Here is a 20,265-nt window from a genome sequence, read left to right as displayed (position 1 = left end):
GGATCCTTGTCTTTAGGCAGCCGTCTTTTCTTCTTGTCTGCTGTTCTCTCTCAACCTAGTAAAGCTGTTTGTGCTCCAGACAGTGTGTGTCAGCAAGGCTGGAGAAGAAAAGCCTCAATAAATTAATAAATGTTAACACCAGTCAAGAATGGGTTTCGCTCGGAGGCTGGCTCGCTGCTGCATGTCGGCCACTGCACCGATGACTTGGTTGCTAATTTGGAGGACCCCTGTGTGTGTGTGTGTGTGTGTGTGTGTGTGTGTGTGTGTGTGAGCGAGAGAGAAGTTGGGAGAGAGAGATTGCACAGTGTGTACAGTATGTAGTGTGTTTGACATAATGAATGATGTGACAACATTTCTCCCTAGTGGATATAATAAGACCTGCATTAATCACATCCTCTGCTTTATAGGTTTCTTCAAAATGAAAGTTGTCGGTCAGGGTCGGTTTTGGCCTCCTGCATCCAGAGATCTATTTCTAAATGTTGACTATATAGTTGTACAGTATTTAAATCTCCACATATATTCAAAACTATTTCTGTTCATCTTGTGAAGTCTCACATCAACAACAACAACAGAACTTTTGCGCTTGGATTTCATGTTCTTTAAAGCCACACACACAGTAATCTAAAATGTACACAGAAATCAAATTATTGATAGATTTTATACATACAGTACAATGTATTTGCATTTTGCCAGAAAACCCCCCCCATAGGAGAACCCTTTGAAGAACCCTTTTTGGTTCCAGATAGAACCCTTTACACAGATGATTCTACAAGGAACCCAAAAGCGTTCTACCTGGATTATTATTTGACAGCACACAGAATATTATAGAAGAATTAGTCTAAAGCATTAATATTTGTATAATATTTCATGTGGAAAATGTTTTAAAACGAATATTATGTTCAATGAGTTCAGCCAATGCATCAATAAAATCACTCTTTAGAATCTCTAGTAAATAATACGTATTAAAAAAAGATAACAAAAAAAGATCAATAGATGTGTTAGTCAAGTCAGAAAACTCATTTAATTACCTGACAAGAATACAACTAGAAATCGTACACACACATTTTTTTTACATTGAAATTCAAACAAAGCCTTTACTCTTATCGACCAACTGAAACATTTTGATGAAAAGTTTTTTTTTTTTAAGCCCTGATATCATTCAACTCACAAAGCTAACCTTTCAAGCCTCTCCTGTCACCAATATCTCTGCATCAACATGCCTATTACAAGGCCTTCACTCATAGTTTGCCTATATGTTGTCATCTTCCTCATAGTCATATTCTCCCCTCCACCTTCACATGAAGCGAGCTTTGCAAACCTTGCAAATCCTGATAAGAGGAGCTAGAACTTCCATTCTCTTGGGTTTATCGTAAAAGTCTGCTCTCTCTTGCGTATCTTCCTCCAAGACTAAACATTAATGGGAATGAGCAGCAGCAGGAGCAGGAGCAGTAGCCCACCTATTGCGCCAGAGGCAATAATGGGGACTATGGATGCTATGGAGAGAAACAACACCGTACTCAACATCTACATTTCAGAATTCGTAAAGCTATCAAATTCTTCTGCAATGTAAAACACTGGTCTTTAAAAAATATTGCATGACTGAAAAGGACTGATAATATCTAGCAGAAGGTTGGCGAAAACAGCAGCATGGGTTGCGATGAATGTACAGACATGGTCAGATGTATTGGCACCCTTGCCCAAGTCACTACTTCTTCTAAAATAAGTTTAAATTGAAAAGAGTCGGCCAACAGTTAACACATACCAGAGGTTGCACAGAGTTTTCACAACGTCCAAGTTTGAGCTCTGCAGACTTAAAATTTGTGTGGTGCCCCCCAAAAAATGAAAGGGACCATTGGCCATGAGGCTTTTTGTTTGCTTTTTAGTCTTTAGTTTGGCCATGCCTTTTGTATTTTTCATTTTTGTGCTTATTTTGATTTCGTCACCATCTGAACCAACAATAATCTGCTTGGACTGGCCGAATAAGAGGTCAAGAGAGACCGAGCTGGCCCTGGACCAAGGGAAGGTTGCTGTCTCCCTGGGCACATTCAACACCTAGGCCAGAGGAAGGCCACCCTGTTCCTGGAGAACCGCAGGGTATACAGGATTTTGCTTTAACTGACGTGGAAGACCAGGTTTGTTGAATTTCTATATTTTTCACCTTTTCACCTTCATTTAACCAGGTAGGCCAGTTGAGAACAAGTTCTCATTTACAACTGCGACCTGGCCAAGATAAAGCAAAGCAGTGCGACAAACAACAACACAGAGTTACACATGGAATAAACAAGCGTACAGACAGATGACAAGCAGTTAACACATACCAGAGGTTGCACAGAGTTTTCACAATATTTAGTAAGGGGTTGCAACAATGGTGTCAGATAGTTTTGGATAGAGAGGGTCCAGATTGTCTAGCCCTAATTTGTGTGAGATTGGGGGCATCTAGCTTAGATTTTAGGACTGCCGGGGTGTTAAGCATATCCCAGTTTAGGTCACCTAACAGAACGAACTCTGAACATAGATGATGGAAAAAAAGCAATGAGTAAAACAAACTTAGGGAGGAGGCTTCTGAATGTAACCTGCATGAAACCAAGGCTTTTACGGTTACAGAAGTCAACAAATGAAAGCACCTGGTGACACACAGTGTCTGGATTAACCTCTACGTCACCCGAGGAACAGAGGAGGAGGAGGATGAGGGCACGGCTAAAGGCTATCAAAACTGGTCGTTTAGTGCGTCGGGGACAGAGAATAAAATGAGCAGATTTCTGGGTGTGGTAGGATAGATTCAGGGCATAATGGTAGGGTAGGGTATGGTAGGGTGCGGGTACAGTGGAGGTAAACCTAGGCATTGAGTGACGATAAGAGAGGTTGCATCTCTGGACGCACTAGTTATGCTGGGTGAGGTCACCGCATGTGTAGGAGGTGGGACAAAAGAGTTCTCTGAGGCATGTTGAGTGGGACTAGGGGCTCCACAGTAAACTAAAACAATGATAATTATCCTAAACAACAGTATACAAGACATATTGCTTCTACACCTGCATTGCTTGCTGTTTGGGGTTTTAGGCTGGGTTTCTGTACAGCACTTTGAGATATCAGCTGATGTACGAAGGGCTATATAAATACATTTGATTTGATTTGATATTGACATTAGAGAGAGACATAAAGCGAGGCATAAAGCAATCACATGTGTTGATTTGGAGAGCTAGCTAAGACAACAACGGGTTAGACAACAACCGCTAATCAGCTAAGACAACCACAAGTTAAGTTTAGAGACTTACCATTGTACCATTTGGTGTTATTTGGGTTTATGGTTCATCATGAGAATACGTTTTTCAACGGTTTTCCAAAATGTTCAAGGTTGATGAAAATCTATGGGTCCTTCAGAGAAAATGTGTTCAGCATGAGGAAAGACAACCACATACAACGTTTCAAGTCTCTAGGTCAAATGGGGTGATGGACATGAAGGTTTAAGTGAGACTGCTTATAAAAGCGCCAACATATGGCAATCGTTGCCATCGCTGCCATTCTTTTTGACCAAGTCACTCATAGCCTCTAGTTTCTGTGTGCAAAATTATTTTTAAAAAGTGACCAATCTGTGCTTCAGTTTTTTTTACCGGATGGATTGGATGGATATTGTATTCTGAATTGAAATGTATTAAAACATATTCTTAAATGTGTTGGCATAAACAATCAATATTGCCTTTATCAATTATCTGTCAGGAGTCAGTCTTTCCTTTTTGCTCAATGATATGATTGAGAAAACCCACCCCTTTACTGAACCATTGATAGGTCATTTGACTTTTGACAACGTTTTGAAACGGTGACATGAACATTTCTCAACTGAATGTAGGATTCATCCCTGAGTACTTTCATCCAATAAGCAGCCGTTAAAAAACATTCATTTCAAGCAAAGCCTTGTTCCCCCTTTGTTGACAGAAATGAAATTGAATTGCACGTTTTGCAAGATAAACTCACCCATTGTCAGGTAAAGGAGACTTCTCACTATATTGGTCTTCATGTCAGAAATAATGGAAGGTATTTTCTCTGGTAGAACCGAACAAGCTTTCTGGTAAAACGTGTGATGACCAGTCTCTGTCGCAGACGGTCTGGCGAATGTAAGATTTTACTCTATACGAGGATGCATTTCCTGTGCACAGCTCCTCTGTCACTCTAAGGGTAGACGGTTGTGTTCTCCGTAAAGCCCATGTACCCTGTATGATTGATAGATAAACCAGGGAGAATCAAAAGTGAGAGCTTGATGGTCTTGACCTACGGACGTGGATTAGGAAGGCAAAGGCCCAAAACAGTGAGTCGAGAGTCACATCTTTCACTTCCCAATGCTCATATTATTTATTTATGGTTGGACCTTTTCTCACTTGGTTGAACACCTTCTACTCCTCTTCAAAGAAGGAGTGGAGACATAAAAGTTCAACTCAAAAGCATGCAATGAGACTCCTGTTTATTTTAGTGCAATCAACCAACAGTTTATACATAATGCTAGTTCCTCAACAACACTGGAACTGATCAAAGACACAGAAAGTGGCACCCCACCGACGCATACAAAAAACGACAGTTCGGATTTGACCCAATGGATCAAATATGCTGAACATTTCGATTGGTTACAAAAAGCTAAATGAAATAGAGCAATACCATTATGTCATATGTCTCGTTTCAGTGTCAACTATAGCAACCGTAGTTGCTATACTATTGCTTCTGAATTATTGTTACTTAACTTTATTTACACATCAACATGTTGATGCCAATGAGTTGCTTTAGTGACACGCAGTCCACTGTTACTCCTCCTAATAGTTTTGATAAATGTCTTCGTTCACGCCCTGCGCTACAACATTGTCATAGACAGAGACATAGTCTTCAGCGTCGTCTGCACTATTCACTTTCTCACGAGACCCACCACAAACACGCTTTCTGTAAACGTTTCCCTCCCTTTCACCCTCCTCCTCGTTGAAACAGACATCCTCCGTGTTCCCGGAGCGGCGCCCTTTTTTCTTCCCATTCTTCTTTTCCCCCTTCCCGCTCTCCAGACTTCTCTCACCACAGACGTTTTCAACATTCACGTAGTCCTCCTCCTCTTCTACTTTGTCGTCCTCGCCTTTGTTGTGTCTGTTGTCAATACCTGTTGCGTAACAATTTGCTCGTTAATATTCGCCACAGGAAACGCTGGGGATTAAAAACTTTTTTTAAAAACATCAGAACGAAATGATGTCGACAAAAGTCTTTGAAGTCAATTTTGAGATGCTGCTTAACTCAACTTTTCAAGCTCAAGGTGTAAATTAAGTTCAGATTCAGCCTTTGTTTGCAGTACAGTCACAGCACTTACATTCTCTCTGGTCAGTCTCTGTAGATGGCTTGCTGCTCCTCCTGGTCCTCCTGTTGACTAGACAGATGACAAGCAGAAGCAGAAACAGGAGTGCTAGCCCACCAGTCCCTCCAGAGGCAATGATGGGGACCATAGAGGCTGAGGAAAAGGTAGGTATTTCAAGGTTTAGGCCTACAGATCAAGACTTGTAGATGGCCAATTCATAGGATATATAAAAATAAAAAAAAAGTGATATGAAGGATTATGAATCATTTTACAATACTATGATTTTTCTCTCACGTAAATGTTATTTTAAATTAAAAAATGTAAAGCACGTGTTATTTTACCTCTAATGGTGACAGCTAGTTCACTATTAGCCGACCTGAATGACCACGTGGAGATGTTGACTCCATAGCTGCAGCTGTATTTCCCCTGGTCTTTATACTCTGCAACAGGGAAGTGGAAGCAGGCAGAGTGGTTGACTGCTGGCGTAGTCTCTGTTCTGTTGGAACCAGAGAAGTCCAGATAGAAGAGGCCTCCGGGATACTGTGGCTGAATGGAGCAGATGATGGAGAAGCTGTGGCCCCTGGTCACCTCTGGCCCCTGAAGTCCCCAGAACATCCCTCCATTTGGAGGACTGAGAGAGATGTTGGGCTGTAGCAGGATCACTTGGAAGAAAGTAAACAGCAATATGACAGTAATGTGATTCCATATTCACACCTTGTAACTGAGAAATATGTGTGTGATGGACAAGGTAATCAGTCTCTCATCTCTATCAAGGCTATGAATCTTAAATATATATATATAGATTAGGCAGCACTTGTTTCCCAACTACCACCTCACCTTTAGTAACGTTGCTGTAAGGGGAGCTGATGGCTTTGCCGTTGGAGTGTGTTCTGTAGAGACAGCTGTAACTGCCCTGGTGTGAAGCGTCCGTCTTAAACTTTGTTAAAGTAGCCCTGGGCTGTGAGGATCCAACGGTCACAGTCATGACGGAGTCTCCATTCAGATAGAAGATGAACTCCACAGCATTACAGAGGATATGGGATGGAAGAGTGCAGGTGAGCTGGACCTCCTCTCCATGCAAGAAGGCAGAGTAGGACCGGTCTGTGGAGAGTGAAGGCTTCTGCAAGACAACACCTGTTGGTCAAAGAGATGTAGTTTAGTCAGGCAACAGTAACCACAACCTGGGGTGCCTTCAGAAAGTATTTACACTCCTGGTCTTTTTCCACATGTTGTTGTGTTTTAGCCTGATTTTAAAATAGATTCAAATTAACATTTTGTGTCACTGGACTACAAACAATACCGTGTAATTATGTTTTCTGAGTTTAAAAAAACCAAATGACCATGTAATGCTGTATAAAGCTGAAGTGTCTTGAGTCAATAAGTATCCAACCCCTTTGTTTTGGCAAAGCCTAAATAAGTTCAGTAGTAAAAATGTGCTTAACAAGTCACATGAGTTGCATTGTGTGTGGAATAATTGTGTTCAACATGATTTTTGAATGACTACTTCATCTCTGTACCCTGCACATAAAACTATCTGTAAGGTCCCTCAGTCGAGCAGTGAACTTCATACACAGGTTCAACCACAAATTCCAGGGAGGTTTTCCAACGCCTCGCAAAGAAGGGCACCTATTGTTAGATGGGTAAAAAAAAAAGAAAGCAGGCACTGAATATCCCTTTGAGCATGATGCAGTTATTAATTACACTTTGGATGGTGTATCAATACACCCAGTCACTAAAAAGATACAAGCGTCCTTCCTAACTCAGTTGCTGGAGAGGAAGGAAACCGCTCAACGATTTCACCATGAGACTTTGAAACATTGTTACATTGTTTAATGGCTGTAATAGGAGAAAACTGAGGATGGAACAACAACATTGTAGTTACTCCACAATACTAACCTAAATGACAGAGTGAAAAGAATGAAGCCTGTATAGAATACAAATATTCTAAAACATTCATCTTGTTTGCAATAAGGCACTAAAGTAAAACTGCAAAAAATGTGGCAAATAAATTAACTTTATTTCTTGAATGTGAAGTGTTATGTTTGGGGCAAATCCAACACAACACATCACTGAGTACCACTGGGTGCCTCATGTTATGGCAGTGGAGGCTAATGAGGGGGGGACGGTTCATTATAATGGTTGGAACCGAGCGAATGGAATGGCATCAAATGCATTGAAACCATGTGTTTGATGTATTTGATACCATTCCACTAATTCCGCTCCAGACATTACCATGAACCCGTCCTCCCCAATTAAGGTGCCACCAACCTCCAGTGTGTTATGGGTATGCTTGTCATCGGTAAGGACTAGGGAGTTTTTTAGGGAAGAATAATAAACGAAATAGTGCAAAGCACAGTGAAAATCTTCTAGGAAAACCTGGTTCAGTCTGCTTTCCAACAGACACTGGGAGACAAATTCATCTTTCAACAGAACAATAACCTAAAACACAAAGCCAAATATACACAGGAGTTACTTACCAAGACGACATTGAATGTAATATGCAAAAATTGTACAATCCAGGTGTGCAAAGCTCTTCGAGATTTACCCAGAAAGACTTAACAGCTGTAATCACTGCCAGGGGTGTGAATACTTAAGTAAATTAGATATTTCTGTATATAATTTTCAATATATTTGAAATATTTCTAAAAACATGTTCCCCTTTGTCATTATGGGCTATTGTGTGTAGATGGGGGAGAGAAATAATCTATTTAATAGATTAATAAATGTTTCTGCTCATCTTCATACTGTCTTAAACACATGCTCTGTTCTAGGCTGCCCTCATCTGGTCATATAGCACTAAATCAGGCCACTAGGTGGCAGAGCAGTCTGTAATACTGCAGTAATATGCTTTTTAGGATTTTCTCTATAACGAGACCTTTCTGCACAATTCAAACAATTCAAACCAAATGTCTAGACAAGGCAAACCTTACCTGAACAAATAACACCTGCGTCGTTACCATGATTACAGTTATGTGTTCCTCCTCCTGTGTGTGGGCACTGTGTGATGGAGCACTCCGTGCCAGAGCAGCCAACATCATCCTGCCAGATGGGCCCACTGCCCTGACCAAAGTAGGCCCTCTCTGGGGCACTATCAGCTCTCCCACAGCCAAGCTGTCTGCAAACCACAGCAGCATCATTCAAGTCCCACACGTCGTCACACACGGTTCGCCAGTGACCAGTTTGATAGACCTCCACCCTCCCAGAGCAGAGGTCACTCCCATTGACCAGTCTGATATTAGGTTTAACTAGGCATGAAAGAACATTTGACAATTAAATGCATTTCAGTATCATTTTTATCAACTAAATCAATGCCAAGTTGACACAACTAAATCCAGGTATTTCGACTTTTATCAACCACAATAGCAACAGAGGGACTTTTCTTACCTGAGCAGACAACTCTGGCATCTTGAGCCTGTAAACAGTCATGGTGTTTCAATCCTCCATGTGAGCATTCTGTGAGGGAGCTCTCAGTGCCTTTACACCCAACATCATCCAGCCAAGTAGGCCTGCCACCACTACCCTGACCTATGTGGGCACTACCTTGGGCACTCACAGCTTTCCCACAGCCCAGCTGGCCACACACCACATTGGCATCGTTTACGTCCCACTTCTGGCCACACACTCGTCCCCACTGGCCCTTGTAAAGAATCTCTACTGTCCCCGAGCAGCGACTAGTGCCATCGACCAGCCTGATCTCTTCACCAGCTCACAAAGAGGAAAAGAGATGATCGGGAAAATTAATTAATGATCAATAAGCAAATTAACTGTCAGTATGGTGAAAGATGTTCTATTCAAAGTTTTGTTACAAACGTGCTACTCAATCTTTTTGGACTTATTTCATGTGTACTTTTAAATGTATTTAAATGATATTCAAACATGCTACATAAAACCTTTTGGGGACTTGTGTTCACAAATGTCATGTTTTGGTCCCATGTTTCCTCCCAGAAATGTTTCATATGCACAAAAAGCCTTTTCTTTCAAATTTTTGTACACAAATGTTTACATCCTTCTGAGCATTTCTCCTTCACCAAGATAATCCATCCACAGGTGTGTCATATCAAGAAGCTGATTAAACAGCATGATCATTACACAAGTGCCCCTTGTGCTGGAGACAGTACAAGGCCACTCTAAAATATGTAGTTTTGTCACAAAACACAATGCCACAGATGCCCCAAGTTTTGAGGGAGGGTGCAATTGTCATGCTTGACTGCATGAATGTCCACCAGTGCTTTTGCCAGAGATTTAAATGTTAATTTCTCTGCCATAAACCGTCTCCAACTTCGTTTTAGAGAATTTGGCAGTACGGCCAACCGGCCTCACAACCGCAGAGCACATGTAACCACACTGTCCAGGACCTCCACATCTGGTTTCTTCACCAGTGGGATCATCTGAGACCAGCCACCCAGACAGTTGATGAAAATAGGTTTGTCAGAAACCGTCACAAGGAAGCTTATCTGAGTCTCCCCATGGTCTTGACCTGACTGCATTTCGGTGTCGTAAACGTCTTCAGGGGGCAAATGCTCACCTTCCATGGCCGCTGGCACACGGGAGATGTGTGCTCTTTACAGATGAATCCCGGCTTCGACTTTACCAGGAAGATGGCAGACAGCGTTTATGGCGTTGTGTGGGCGAGCGGTTTGCTGATGTCAACGTTTTGAACAGAGTGCCCCATGGTGGCGGTGGGATTATGGTACGGGCAGGCATAAGCTACGGACAACAAACACAATATAATTTTATCGATGGCAATCATTGTTGTTCCATTCATCTGATGCCCCATGTCGCAAGGCTCTGTACACAATTCCCGAAAGCTGAAAATGTCACAGTTCTTCCATGGTCTGCATACTCACCAGACATGTCATCCATTGAGCATGTTTGGGATGCTCTGGATCTATGTGTACGGCAGCATGTTACAGTTCCCGCCAATATCCAGCAACTTTGCACATTCACTGAAGAGGAGTCGGACAATATTCCATAGGCCACAATCAACAGCCTGAACAACTCTATGTGAAAGAAATGTGTCGCGCTGCATGAGGCAAGTGGTGTTAACACCAGATACTGACTGGTTTTCTGATCCACGCCCCTACCTTTTATTTTTAAGGTATCTGTGACCAACAGATGCATATTTGTATTCCCAGTCATGTGAAACCCATAGATTAGGGGCTAATGAATGCATTTCAATTGACTGATTTCCTTGTATGAACTGCAACTCAATAAAATCATTGAAATTGTTGCATGTTGTGTTTTATATTTTCGTTCAGTGTAAATTAACACTTACCTGCCAATGAACACAACACCATTTGATGAGCTGTTGGGGAGAAACACAGACAACCAAAACATTACAATTGAATACACATTTACTGAAGTTGCCATTTCTAAATGGATAACACCTTACTATAATGTCCAGTAAAAAAATCACAAGGTTTTAATGTTTTAACTCATGAACTGTTATTGTTACATTTGTAAATATTAGAACGCTTTATGTAGATAGTTATTGACACGTTCATAAACAACTTTAAATGTAAACCAAGCAAACAGACAATGTTTCCATGTTGTGGTATTTACACCATTTGTAAAGCCGGATGGTTATACAGTGCATTCGGAAAGTATTCACAACCCTTCACTTATTCTAAAATGGATTAAATAATTTGCCTTCCTAATCAATCTACACACAATACCCCATAATGACAAAATTGAAAACAGGTTCAGACATTTTTGTTAATTTTTTCCAAAATAAAAACAGACATACCTCATTTACAGAAGTTTTCAGACCCTTTCCTACGAGACTCGAAATTGAGCTCAGGTGCATCATGTTTCAATTGATCATCATTGAAATGTTTCTACAACTTGATTGGAGTCCAGCTGTGGTAAACTAAATTCATTGGACATGATTTGGAAAGACACACAACTGTCTATATAAGTTCCCACAGTTGACAGTGCATGTCAGAGGTAAGGTCCCACAGTTGACAGTGCATGTCAGAGGTAAGGTCCCACAGTTGACAGTGCATGTCAGAGGTAAGGTCCCACAGTTGACAGTGCATGTCAAAACCCGATGGTCACTCTGACAGAGTGTGACCATCTCTGGAGGAGTTCCTCTTCGGAGATGGGAGAACCTTCCAGAAGGACAACAGTCGCTGCAGCAGTCCACCAATCAGGCCTTTATGGTAGAGTGGCCAGACGGAAGCTGCTTCTCAGTAAAAGGCACATTACAGCCCGCTTGGAGTCTGTCAAAAGGCACCTAAAGGACTCTGAGACCATGAGAAACTAGATTCTCTGGTCTGATGAAACCAAGATTGAACTCTTTGGCCTGAATGCCAAGTGTCACGTGTGGAGGAAACCAGGCACTGATCATCACCTGGCCAATACAATCTCTACGGTGAAGCATGGTGGTGGCAGCATCACGCTGTGCGGATGTTTTTCAGCGGCAGGGACTGGGATTCAGGATTGAGGTGAAAGATGAATGAAGCAAAGTACAGAGAGATCCTTGATGAAAACTGCTCCAGAGAGCTCAGGACCCCAACCAAGACAATGCAGGAGCTGCTTCGGGACATTTCTCTGAATGTCCTTGAGTGGCCCAGCCAGAGCTCGGATTTGAACCCGATCGAGCATCTCTGGAGAGTCCATTTATCCTGACACAGCTTGAAACGATCTGGAGAGAAGAACGGGAGAAACTCCCCAAATAGAGGTGTGCCAAGCTCGGAAAATGTGGAAAATGTGAAGTGGTCTGAATACTTTCTGAATGCACTGTATGTCAAGCTCAATCATTTCCTTTGTGAAACTGCCCTGTTAGAGATGTACTTCTCATGTAGAGAAGTTCACTTGTTGTGGTTAACATTTGCCATACTCTCACAGACCAACAGTTCGGTATACAAGTGAAAGTTACATTTTTAGAATCAGTTTCACACAATATGTGTCACGTCTTGATCTTAGTTCCTTTTTTATGTCTCTGTTTTAGTTTGGTCAGGGCGTGAGTTGGGGTGGGCATACTATGTTTTCTATTTCTATATGTTTGGCCTGGTATGGTTCCCAATCAGAGGCAGCTGGCAATCGTTGTCTCTGATTGAGAACCATTCTTAGGCAGCCTGTTTTCCCACTATGATTTGTGTGTAGTTGTTTTCTGTGTCTGTGTTTACCATACAGGACTGTTTCGCTTTTTATTTATTTGTATTGTTCTGTTGTATTCAGTGTCCGGTTATATTTCATTAAAATATGGACACTTACCACGCTGCGCATTGGTCCGATCTTTCCTCCTCCTCCTCCTCAGAAGAGGAGGAAAACCGTTACAATATGGCACTCTTCCTTTGTTTAAAATTGGCTTAATCCTGCTTTCTGCAAAATGCTATTAAATGTCTCTCAACTCTTTACTTTGCTAAAAGGTTTCTCCACTTGATGTTGACTAATGTTATTTCCTTATGTAATATGTCAGCAGTGTTGGGGAACTACTCTGAAAATATAGTTTATGAAGCTACCAATGTCACACTGGAGGACGAAGTTGAGCTACTGTGAAGCTGCCGTTGAGAGAAATATAGTTTGCGTAACTAAAGTTACTTTGAAAAAGTAATTCACTGCAGCACAACGTCCTCCTGAAAAATGATCATATGTAAATCTGAAATGTCATATAATACAAAATGTTTAAAAAAAAACATGACTGGAAGAATACTTAACTCTAGAGTCAAATGTTAACAGTGTACGGAGATCTATGTGAGCCAGATAGAGGAGTGCATCGGCTTAGCCCAGTGGTTCAGGACAGAAAAAAATACAGTGAGTAGTTAGCTACACCGCTACATGTCAAAAGTGTAAATAACTACTGAAAATTTTAATTTGGATAAACTACCACCGAGCTAATGCAAAACGTATGTCAGATATAGCTTGTGTTACAGTTACTCAGATTCTAGTTTCGAGTTCTAGATTCTAGTTGGAGGACTTGGTGGAAAATTTAAAAAAATTATATACAGTGCCTTGCAAAAAAATTTAAGGTGGTTCCTCTCCCTATTCAGGCGGTGCTCGCGGGTCGGCATCGCAGGCCTACTAGCCATCACCGATCCATGTTTCCTTTTCTGTTTGTTTTGTCTTTGGTTCATTCACACCTGCTTTAATTTCTGTGTGCATATTTACCCCTGTTTCCCCGCTTAGGTTTGTGCAGGAATATTTTTCCTCCTCGGCTTTCCTCAGTGTATTTTGCGTGTGTTTATTATAGAAAGGTGCGTTGTGTTTTTGCGCCTTACTTACTTACTGTTAGTTCCCATTGTCTTGGGCGTTGGTTTTTGGGTATTGTACTGTACCGTTTTTTTTGGACCTGCCCTTATTAAAATATACACTACACTGACATCTCTGCTCTCCTGCGTTTGACTCCTTACCTACCTTCAGTGCGTAAACGCAACACTTTGGCATTTTCCTATTTTGTTGCATTACAACCTGTAATTTAAATCGATTTGTATTTGGATTTAATGTAATAGAATAGTCCAAATTGGTGAAGTGAAATGAAAAAAAGTACTTGTTTCAAAAAAATTCAACAAAATAAAAAACTGAAAAGTGGTGCATGCATATTATTCACCCCATTTGCTATGAAGACCCTAAATAAGATCTGGTGCAACCAATTACCATCAGAAGTCACATAATTTGTTAAATAAAGTCCACCTGTGTGCAATCTAAGTCTCACATGATCTCAGTATATATATATATACACACCTGTTCTAAAAGGCCCCAGTGTCTGCAACACCACTAAGCAAGGGGCACCACCAAGCAAGCGGCACCACGAAGACCAAGGAGCTCAACAAACAGGTCAGGGACAAAGTTGTGGAGAAGTACAGCTCAGGGTTGGGTTATAAAACAAAAAATCCAAAACTTTGAACATCCCACGGAGCACCATTAAATCCATTATTAAACAATTTAAAGAATATGGCACCGCAACAAACCTGGCAAAAGAGGGACACCCACTAAAAATCACAAATCAGGCAAGGAGGGCATTAATCAGAGAGGCAACAAAGAGACCAAAGATAACCCTGAAGGAGTTGCAAAGCTCCACAACAGAGATTGGAGTATCTGTCCATTGGACCACTTTAAACCATACACTCCACAGAGCAGGGCTTTATGGAAGATTGGCCAGAAAAAAGCCATTGCTTAAAGAAAACAATGAGCAAACACGTTTGGTGTTCGCCAAAAGGCATGTGGGAGACTCCCCAAACATATGGAAGAAGGTGCTCTGACTACAATTGAGCTTTTTGGCCATCAAGGAAAATGCTATTTCTGGCACAAACCCAACACCTCTCATCAGCCTGAGAACACCATCCAAGCATGGTGGTGGCAGGATCATGCTGTGGGGATGTTTTTCATCGTCAGGGACTGGGAAACTGGTCATAATTGAAGGAATGACGGATGGCACTAAGTACAGGGAAATTCTTGAGGGAAACCTGTTTCAGTCTTCCAGAGATTTGAGACTGGGACGGAGGTTCATCTTTCAGCAGGACAATGACCCGAAGCATACTGCTAAAGCAACACTCAAATGGTTTAAGGGTAAACATTTAAATGTCTTGGAATGGCCTAGACAAAGCCCAGACCTCAATCCAACTGAGAATCTGTGGTATGACTTAATTTAGGGCTGCAATCCCGTTAACGGGATCGATATGACAACAGCCAGTGAAAGTGCAGGGCGTCAAAACAACGGAAATCTCATAATTAAAATTCCTCAAACATACATGTATTTTATACCGTTTTAAAGGTAATCTTGTTGTTTATCCCACCACAGTGTCCAATTTCAAATAAGCTTTACATCATGTTACACAATACATGTATGTTTTGTTCGATAAAGTTCATATTTATCAAAAAAAATCAGAGTTTACATTGGCACGTTACGTTCACTAGTTCCACAAACATCCAGTGATTTTGCATAGCCACATCAATTTTACAGAAATACTCCTCATAAATGTAGATGAAAATACAAGTGTTACACATGGAATTATAGATATACCTCTCCTTAATGCAACCGCTGTGTCAGATTTCAAAAACACTTTCCGGAAAAATGCAAACCATGCTATAATCTGAGAACGCCGCTCAGAATTGTTTTGTTTTTTTGAGTTGGAGTCAACAGAAATCAGAAATAACATTATAAATATTCCCTTACCTTTGATGATTTTCATCAGAATGCACTCCCAGGAATCCTAGTTCCACAATAAATGTTTGATTTGTTCGATAATGTCCATTATTTATGTCCAAGTAGCTACTTTTGTTAGCGCGTTAGGTACACAAATCCAAACGCTCGCGAAGGTCCAGCCGAACGTCGGACAAGAAGTTCAAAAAGTTATATTACAGGCCGTAAAAACATTTCAAACTAAGTGTAATATCAATCTTTAGGATGTTTTTAGCATAAATCTTCAATAACATTCCAACTGGAGAATTCCATTGTCTGTAGAAAAGCCATGGAACGCATCATGCGAAATGATGGTCACGCACATGTGAAATGCGTGTGACCAGGACCTGGCTCTCTGCCAGACCACTGACTCAAAGAGCTCTCATCCAGCCCCATATCACAGTAGAAGCCTCATTCAAGTTTCTAAAAAAGGTTGACATCAAGTGGAAGCCTTAGGAAGTGCAACATAACCAATATCCCACTGTGTATTCAATAGGGGCTTGGTTGAAAATCGACCAACCTCAGAGTTCCCACTTCCTGTTTGGATTTCTTCTCAGGATTTTGCCTGCTATATGAGTTCTGTTATAACTCACAGACATCATTCAAACAGTTTTCTATCCAATACTAATAATAATATGCATATATTAGCAACTGGGACTGAGGAACAGGATGTTTACTCTGGGCACCTTTCATCCAAGCTACTCGATACTGCCCCTGCAGCCATAAGAAGTTAAAGATTGCTGTACACCAGCAGGAACCCATCCAACTTGAAGGAGCTGGAGCAGTTTTGCCTTGAAGAATGGGCAAAATTGCCAGTGGCTAGATGTGCCAAGTTTATAGAGACAAATTCCAAGAGACTTGCAGCTGTAATTGCTGCAAAAGGTGGCTACAAAGTATTGACTTTGGGGGGGTGAATAGTTATGCACGCTCAAGTTCAGTTTTTTTGTCTTATTTCTTGTTTGTTTCACAATAAAAATATATTGCATCTTCAAAGTGGTAGGCATGTTGTGTACATCAAATGATACAAACCCCCCAAAAACTATTTGAATTCCAGGTTGTAAGGCAACAACATAGGAAAAATGCCAAGGGGGTGAATACTTTCGCAGTCAAAAGTTTGGACACACCTACTCATTCCAGAGTTTTTCTTTGTTTTTACTATTTTCTATATTGTAGAATAATAGTGAAGACATCAAAACTGTGAAAAAACATCAATATCATATAAAAACATAAAACCTAACATAACTAGAAGAAGGATGAGTTGGAGAGAGTCGCCAAGTCCAACCGTTAAAGTTTGCTTTATAGAAGAAGAAAAACCAGAATAAATTTGAACTTCATCTGTTTTATGTGTTTCTGTGTCAGTTCTGTGCGTTGTTCGTGTTTCTTATTTTTGTATTATGTTGTGTTCATTTATTTAAACACTCACTCACCAAACTTTGCTTCCCGACTCTCAGCACACATCGCTACATATACTTTTGTATTGATACTTCTCAATATGCGAATGTTAATTGCTCGTGTGAGAATTTTACCATCCTCATTCACAATCTGATTCGTAAACATGATACCTTTCTTGTACATTTTTTCCACTAAATTGTTTTCAGTACATTGGAGTTTAGCCATATTATTTGCTGTAACATTTGCTCTGCCTCTTCGTTTAAAAGGAGGATACTTTAAACAGGGTTCCATTGTCAATCCACCGAAAATGATAGGCTTTAATCTGTATAACAGCAAAAAGACCACCTTTTGAACACTGGATGTGCCTCTTTTAGTAGCCTGCTGGATAAACAGACTCCTCCATTCGGGAGAGCCATGAAGAAATACGTAAACTGCGATATCACTAGAGAATTATTCTGTGTAATTTTCCCGCAGACGGACAGGTGTCTCCTTCTCCACGGTTTCAACATCCTGTCTCTTTTGATAGATTTTCTATCAAAGTTAATAATTGCAAGATTGCACAACCTTTCTGGGATATGTACACCAAGCACATCAACTTCTAACTTGTAAGTCACGGCTGTGTGAGAGTAGAAATCGGAATGAGTCCTTTGTTCTAGGTTGGTTTTATTTTGTGACTCTCGTTAACAAGTCATTCGTTAGCAATGTTCATGGATACCAGAATTCACAAATTTGCCTGTTAAAATTGCGTTGCTGATATTAATATCCAATATATACATCCCAGGCTATTGAAACAAGGCTACGCTAGACAGAGACAATATTATACTGTACTTGGATAAAGCAGAAGTCACAGATACCAATCTATATACAGTATAGTATATTGTTGTTCATGTAAGGCACTTAAAAGACTGTCCTTTATGAAAACTGAGTTACTGTAATACAGTAACTGAGTTACTGTAATACTCACCTAATGCCACAAAGAGTAGAGTTGTCACCATCTTGATCCTTGTAGTGTCCTCCAATATCAGGTATGACTATCGCCAACACTTTGCAGTAAATTGTTGCAATATTTACCCCAGATTCAACTGTTTGAAGTTAAAAATGAGTTAAAACTGATGAGCAAAACCAAAATTTTTGATGAACCAAAATTGAGAGTTAAATTATCAGGCTCTGGCAAAGCTCTCTCCGTGTACAAGAGATCAATGTGTGATCTTCTACAAGTTTCCTGTGTTAGAGTTACAATGACAATGAAGGGCATATACTGTCACAGCACAGGAAATCCTGGCCCACTAATGTGGTTATTCTCTGGTTTGGTCACCGATTCCACCCATCTTCCGCCTGCGCACAACAAATCAAATCAAATCAAATGTATTTATATAGCCCTTCTTACATCAGCTGATATCTCAAAGTGCTGTACAGAAACCCAGCCTAAAACCCCAAACAGCAAGCAATGCAGCTGAGCTCAATGGCAATAACCCCATTTGTTGGACTTTTTAAACCAAGAATATGAGATGTATAAAGCACGATGATTGATCTATATATATGCTTTAAACAAGACTGAGGGGCCAAAGAAATGTACGGAAACCCTCCCCCTAAAAAAATATTTTAATAAAACCCTTAAAATGTTGTCACCACCGATAAATCTACGATAATTGATCATTTCAATAAGCATTTTTCTACGGCTGGCCAAGCTTTCCACCTGGCTACCCCGACCCCGGCCTACATCTCAGCACCCACGGTCTCATTACCCCGTGTAGCAACTTGTCCAAGTTGATTCCCAACAAATCAGCCAGGCTAGACAATCTGGACCCTCTCTTTCTAAAATTATCTGCCCGAAATTGTTGCAACCCCTATTACTAGCCTATTCAACCTCTCATATCATTTGAGATCCCCAAAGATTTGAAAGCTGCCACGGTCATCCCCTCTTCAAAGGGGGTGTAACGGGATTCTTCCTGGGAAGGAGAGGCGGACCAAAATGCAGCGTGGTTGAAGTTCATGTTTTTTAATAAGAAAACTAAACATGAACAGACTACAAAACAATAAACGTGGAAAACCCGAAACAGCCCTATCTGGTGCAACAAACACAAACAACCACCCACAAAACCCAACACAAAACAGGCTACCTAAATATGGTTCTCAATCAGAGGCAGGTGTTAGTCATTGTCTCTGATTGGGAGCCATATTTAGGTAGCCTGTTTTGTGTTGGGTTTTGTGGGTGGTTGTCTCCTGTGTCAGTGTTTGTACCACACAGGACTGTTTTGGGTTTTCACGTTTCTTGTTTTGTAGTTTATTCATGTATAGTTTCATTATTAAAGAACCATGAATTATAACCACGCTGCATTTTGGTCCGCCTCTCCTTCCCAGGAGGAATCCCGTTACAGAACCACCCACCAAAACAGGACCAAGCGGCGTGGTGACAGGCAGCGGCAGCAGGAGCAGCGCAAGGAGGACTGGACATGGGAGGAAGAGTTGGACGGAAAAGGACCCTGGGCAGAGCCAGGAGAATATCGCCGCCCCAAAGAAGAGCTGGAGGCGGCGAATCCGGAGAGGCGCTGGTATGAGGAGGCAGCACGGCGGCATGGATGGAAGCCCGAGAGTCAGCCCCAAAAATGTCTTGGGGGGGGGAACACAGGAAGTATGGCGAAGCCAGGTAGGAGACCGGCGCCAACTTCCTGTGCTTACCGGAGGGCGAGAGAGACCGGGCAGGCAACGTGTTATGCTGTGGAGCGCACAGTGTCCCCAGTGCGGGTGCATAATAGCCCGGCGCGGTACATACCAGCTCCGCGTATCGGCCGGGCTAGAGTGGGCATCGAGCCAAGTGCCATGAAACCGGCTCTACGCATCTGGTCTCCAGTGCGTCTCCTTGGGCCGGCTTACATGGCACCAGCCTTGCGCATGGTGTCCCCGGTTTGCCTGCATAGCCCAGTGCGGGCTATTCCACCTCACCGCACTGGCAGGGCAACCGGGAGCATTCAACCAGGTAAGGTTGGGCAGGCTCGGTGCTCAAGAGCTCCAGTGCGCCTGCACAGTCCGGTCTATCCGGTACCACCTCCACGCATCAGCCCTCCGGTGGCAGCTCCCTGCACTCGCGCTGAGGTGCGTGTCCTCGGCCCAGTACCACCAGTGCAGGCAACACGCACCAGGCCTACAGTGCACCTCGTCTGTCCAGCGCTGCCAGAGCCTTCCTCCTCTCCAGCGCTGCCGGAGTCTCCCGCCTGTCCAGCGCTGCCGGAGTCTCCCGCCTGTCCAGCGCTGCCGGAGTCTCCCGCCTCCCGCCTGTCCAGCGTTGCCAGAGCTTTCCTCCTCTCCAGCGCCGCCTGAGCTGCCCGTCTGCCCAGCTCCATCAGAGCCGCCAGTCTGCAAGGAGCCGCCAGTCAGCCAGGATCTGCCTGTGCCGCCAGTCAGCCAGGATCTGCCAGAGCTGCCAGTCAGCCAG

At 42.1% G+C, this 20,265-nt stretch overlaps 1 protein-coding gene and 1 long non-coding RNA gene across 2 annotated transcripts in view; both read right to left on the bottom strand.

Annotated features, from left to right (window-relative positions):
- Positions 1-20,265, bottom strand: part of LOC149978890 (uncharacterized) — a 699,006-nt gene that overhangs the window by 307,748 nt on the left and 370,993 nt on the right. The window lies entirely within an intron of this gene.
- Positions 4,437-18,125, bottom strand: LOC110486148 (uncharacterized). The gene is made up of 8 exons (XM_021557537.3): positions 17,797-18,125; positions 10,593-10,622; positions 8,702-9,022; positions 8,248-8,562; positions 6,155-6,451; positions 5,659-5,979; positions 5,333-5,470; positions 4,437-5,128 (listed from the first exon to the last, which is right to left on the bottom strand). Exons 1-8 carry the CDS (start codon positions 17,825-17,827, stop codon positions 4,797-4,799), a joined length of 1,785 nt encoding a protein of 594 aa, XP_021413212.2. The 5' UTR covers positions 17,828-18,125; the 3' UTR covers positions 4,437-4,796.

This window comes from Oncorhynchus mykiss, chromosome 13 (genome assembly GCF_057628025.1).
Source record: "Oncorhynchus mykiss isolate SJ-2025 chromosome 13, ASM5762802v1, whole genome shotgun sequence".
Taxonomy (NCBI): domain Eukaryota; kingdom Metazoa; phylum Chordata; class Actinopteri; order Salmoniformes; family Salmonidae; genus Oncorhynchus; species Oncorhynchus mykiss.
Note: the sequence above shows the minus strand (reverse complement) of the source record. Positions and strands in the feature narration are given on the sequence as shown.

Coding starts and splice junctions, on each gene's coding strand:
- LOC110486148 (XM_021557537.3), bottom strand. CDS start 17,827: ATGGTGACAACTCTACTCTTTGTGGCATTAG. Junction 9,023..10,592: donor GGTGTTGTGTTCATTGGCAG/GTAAGTGTTAAT, acceptor CCTCTTTGTGAG/CTGGTGAAGAGATCAGGCTG. Junction 5,471..5,658: donor ACTAGCTGTCACCATTAGAG/GTAAAATAACAC, acceptor CCTTTTCCTCAG/CCTCTATGGTCCCCATCATT.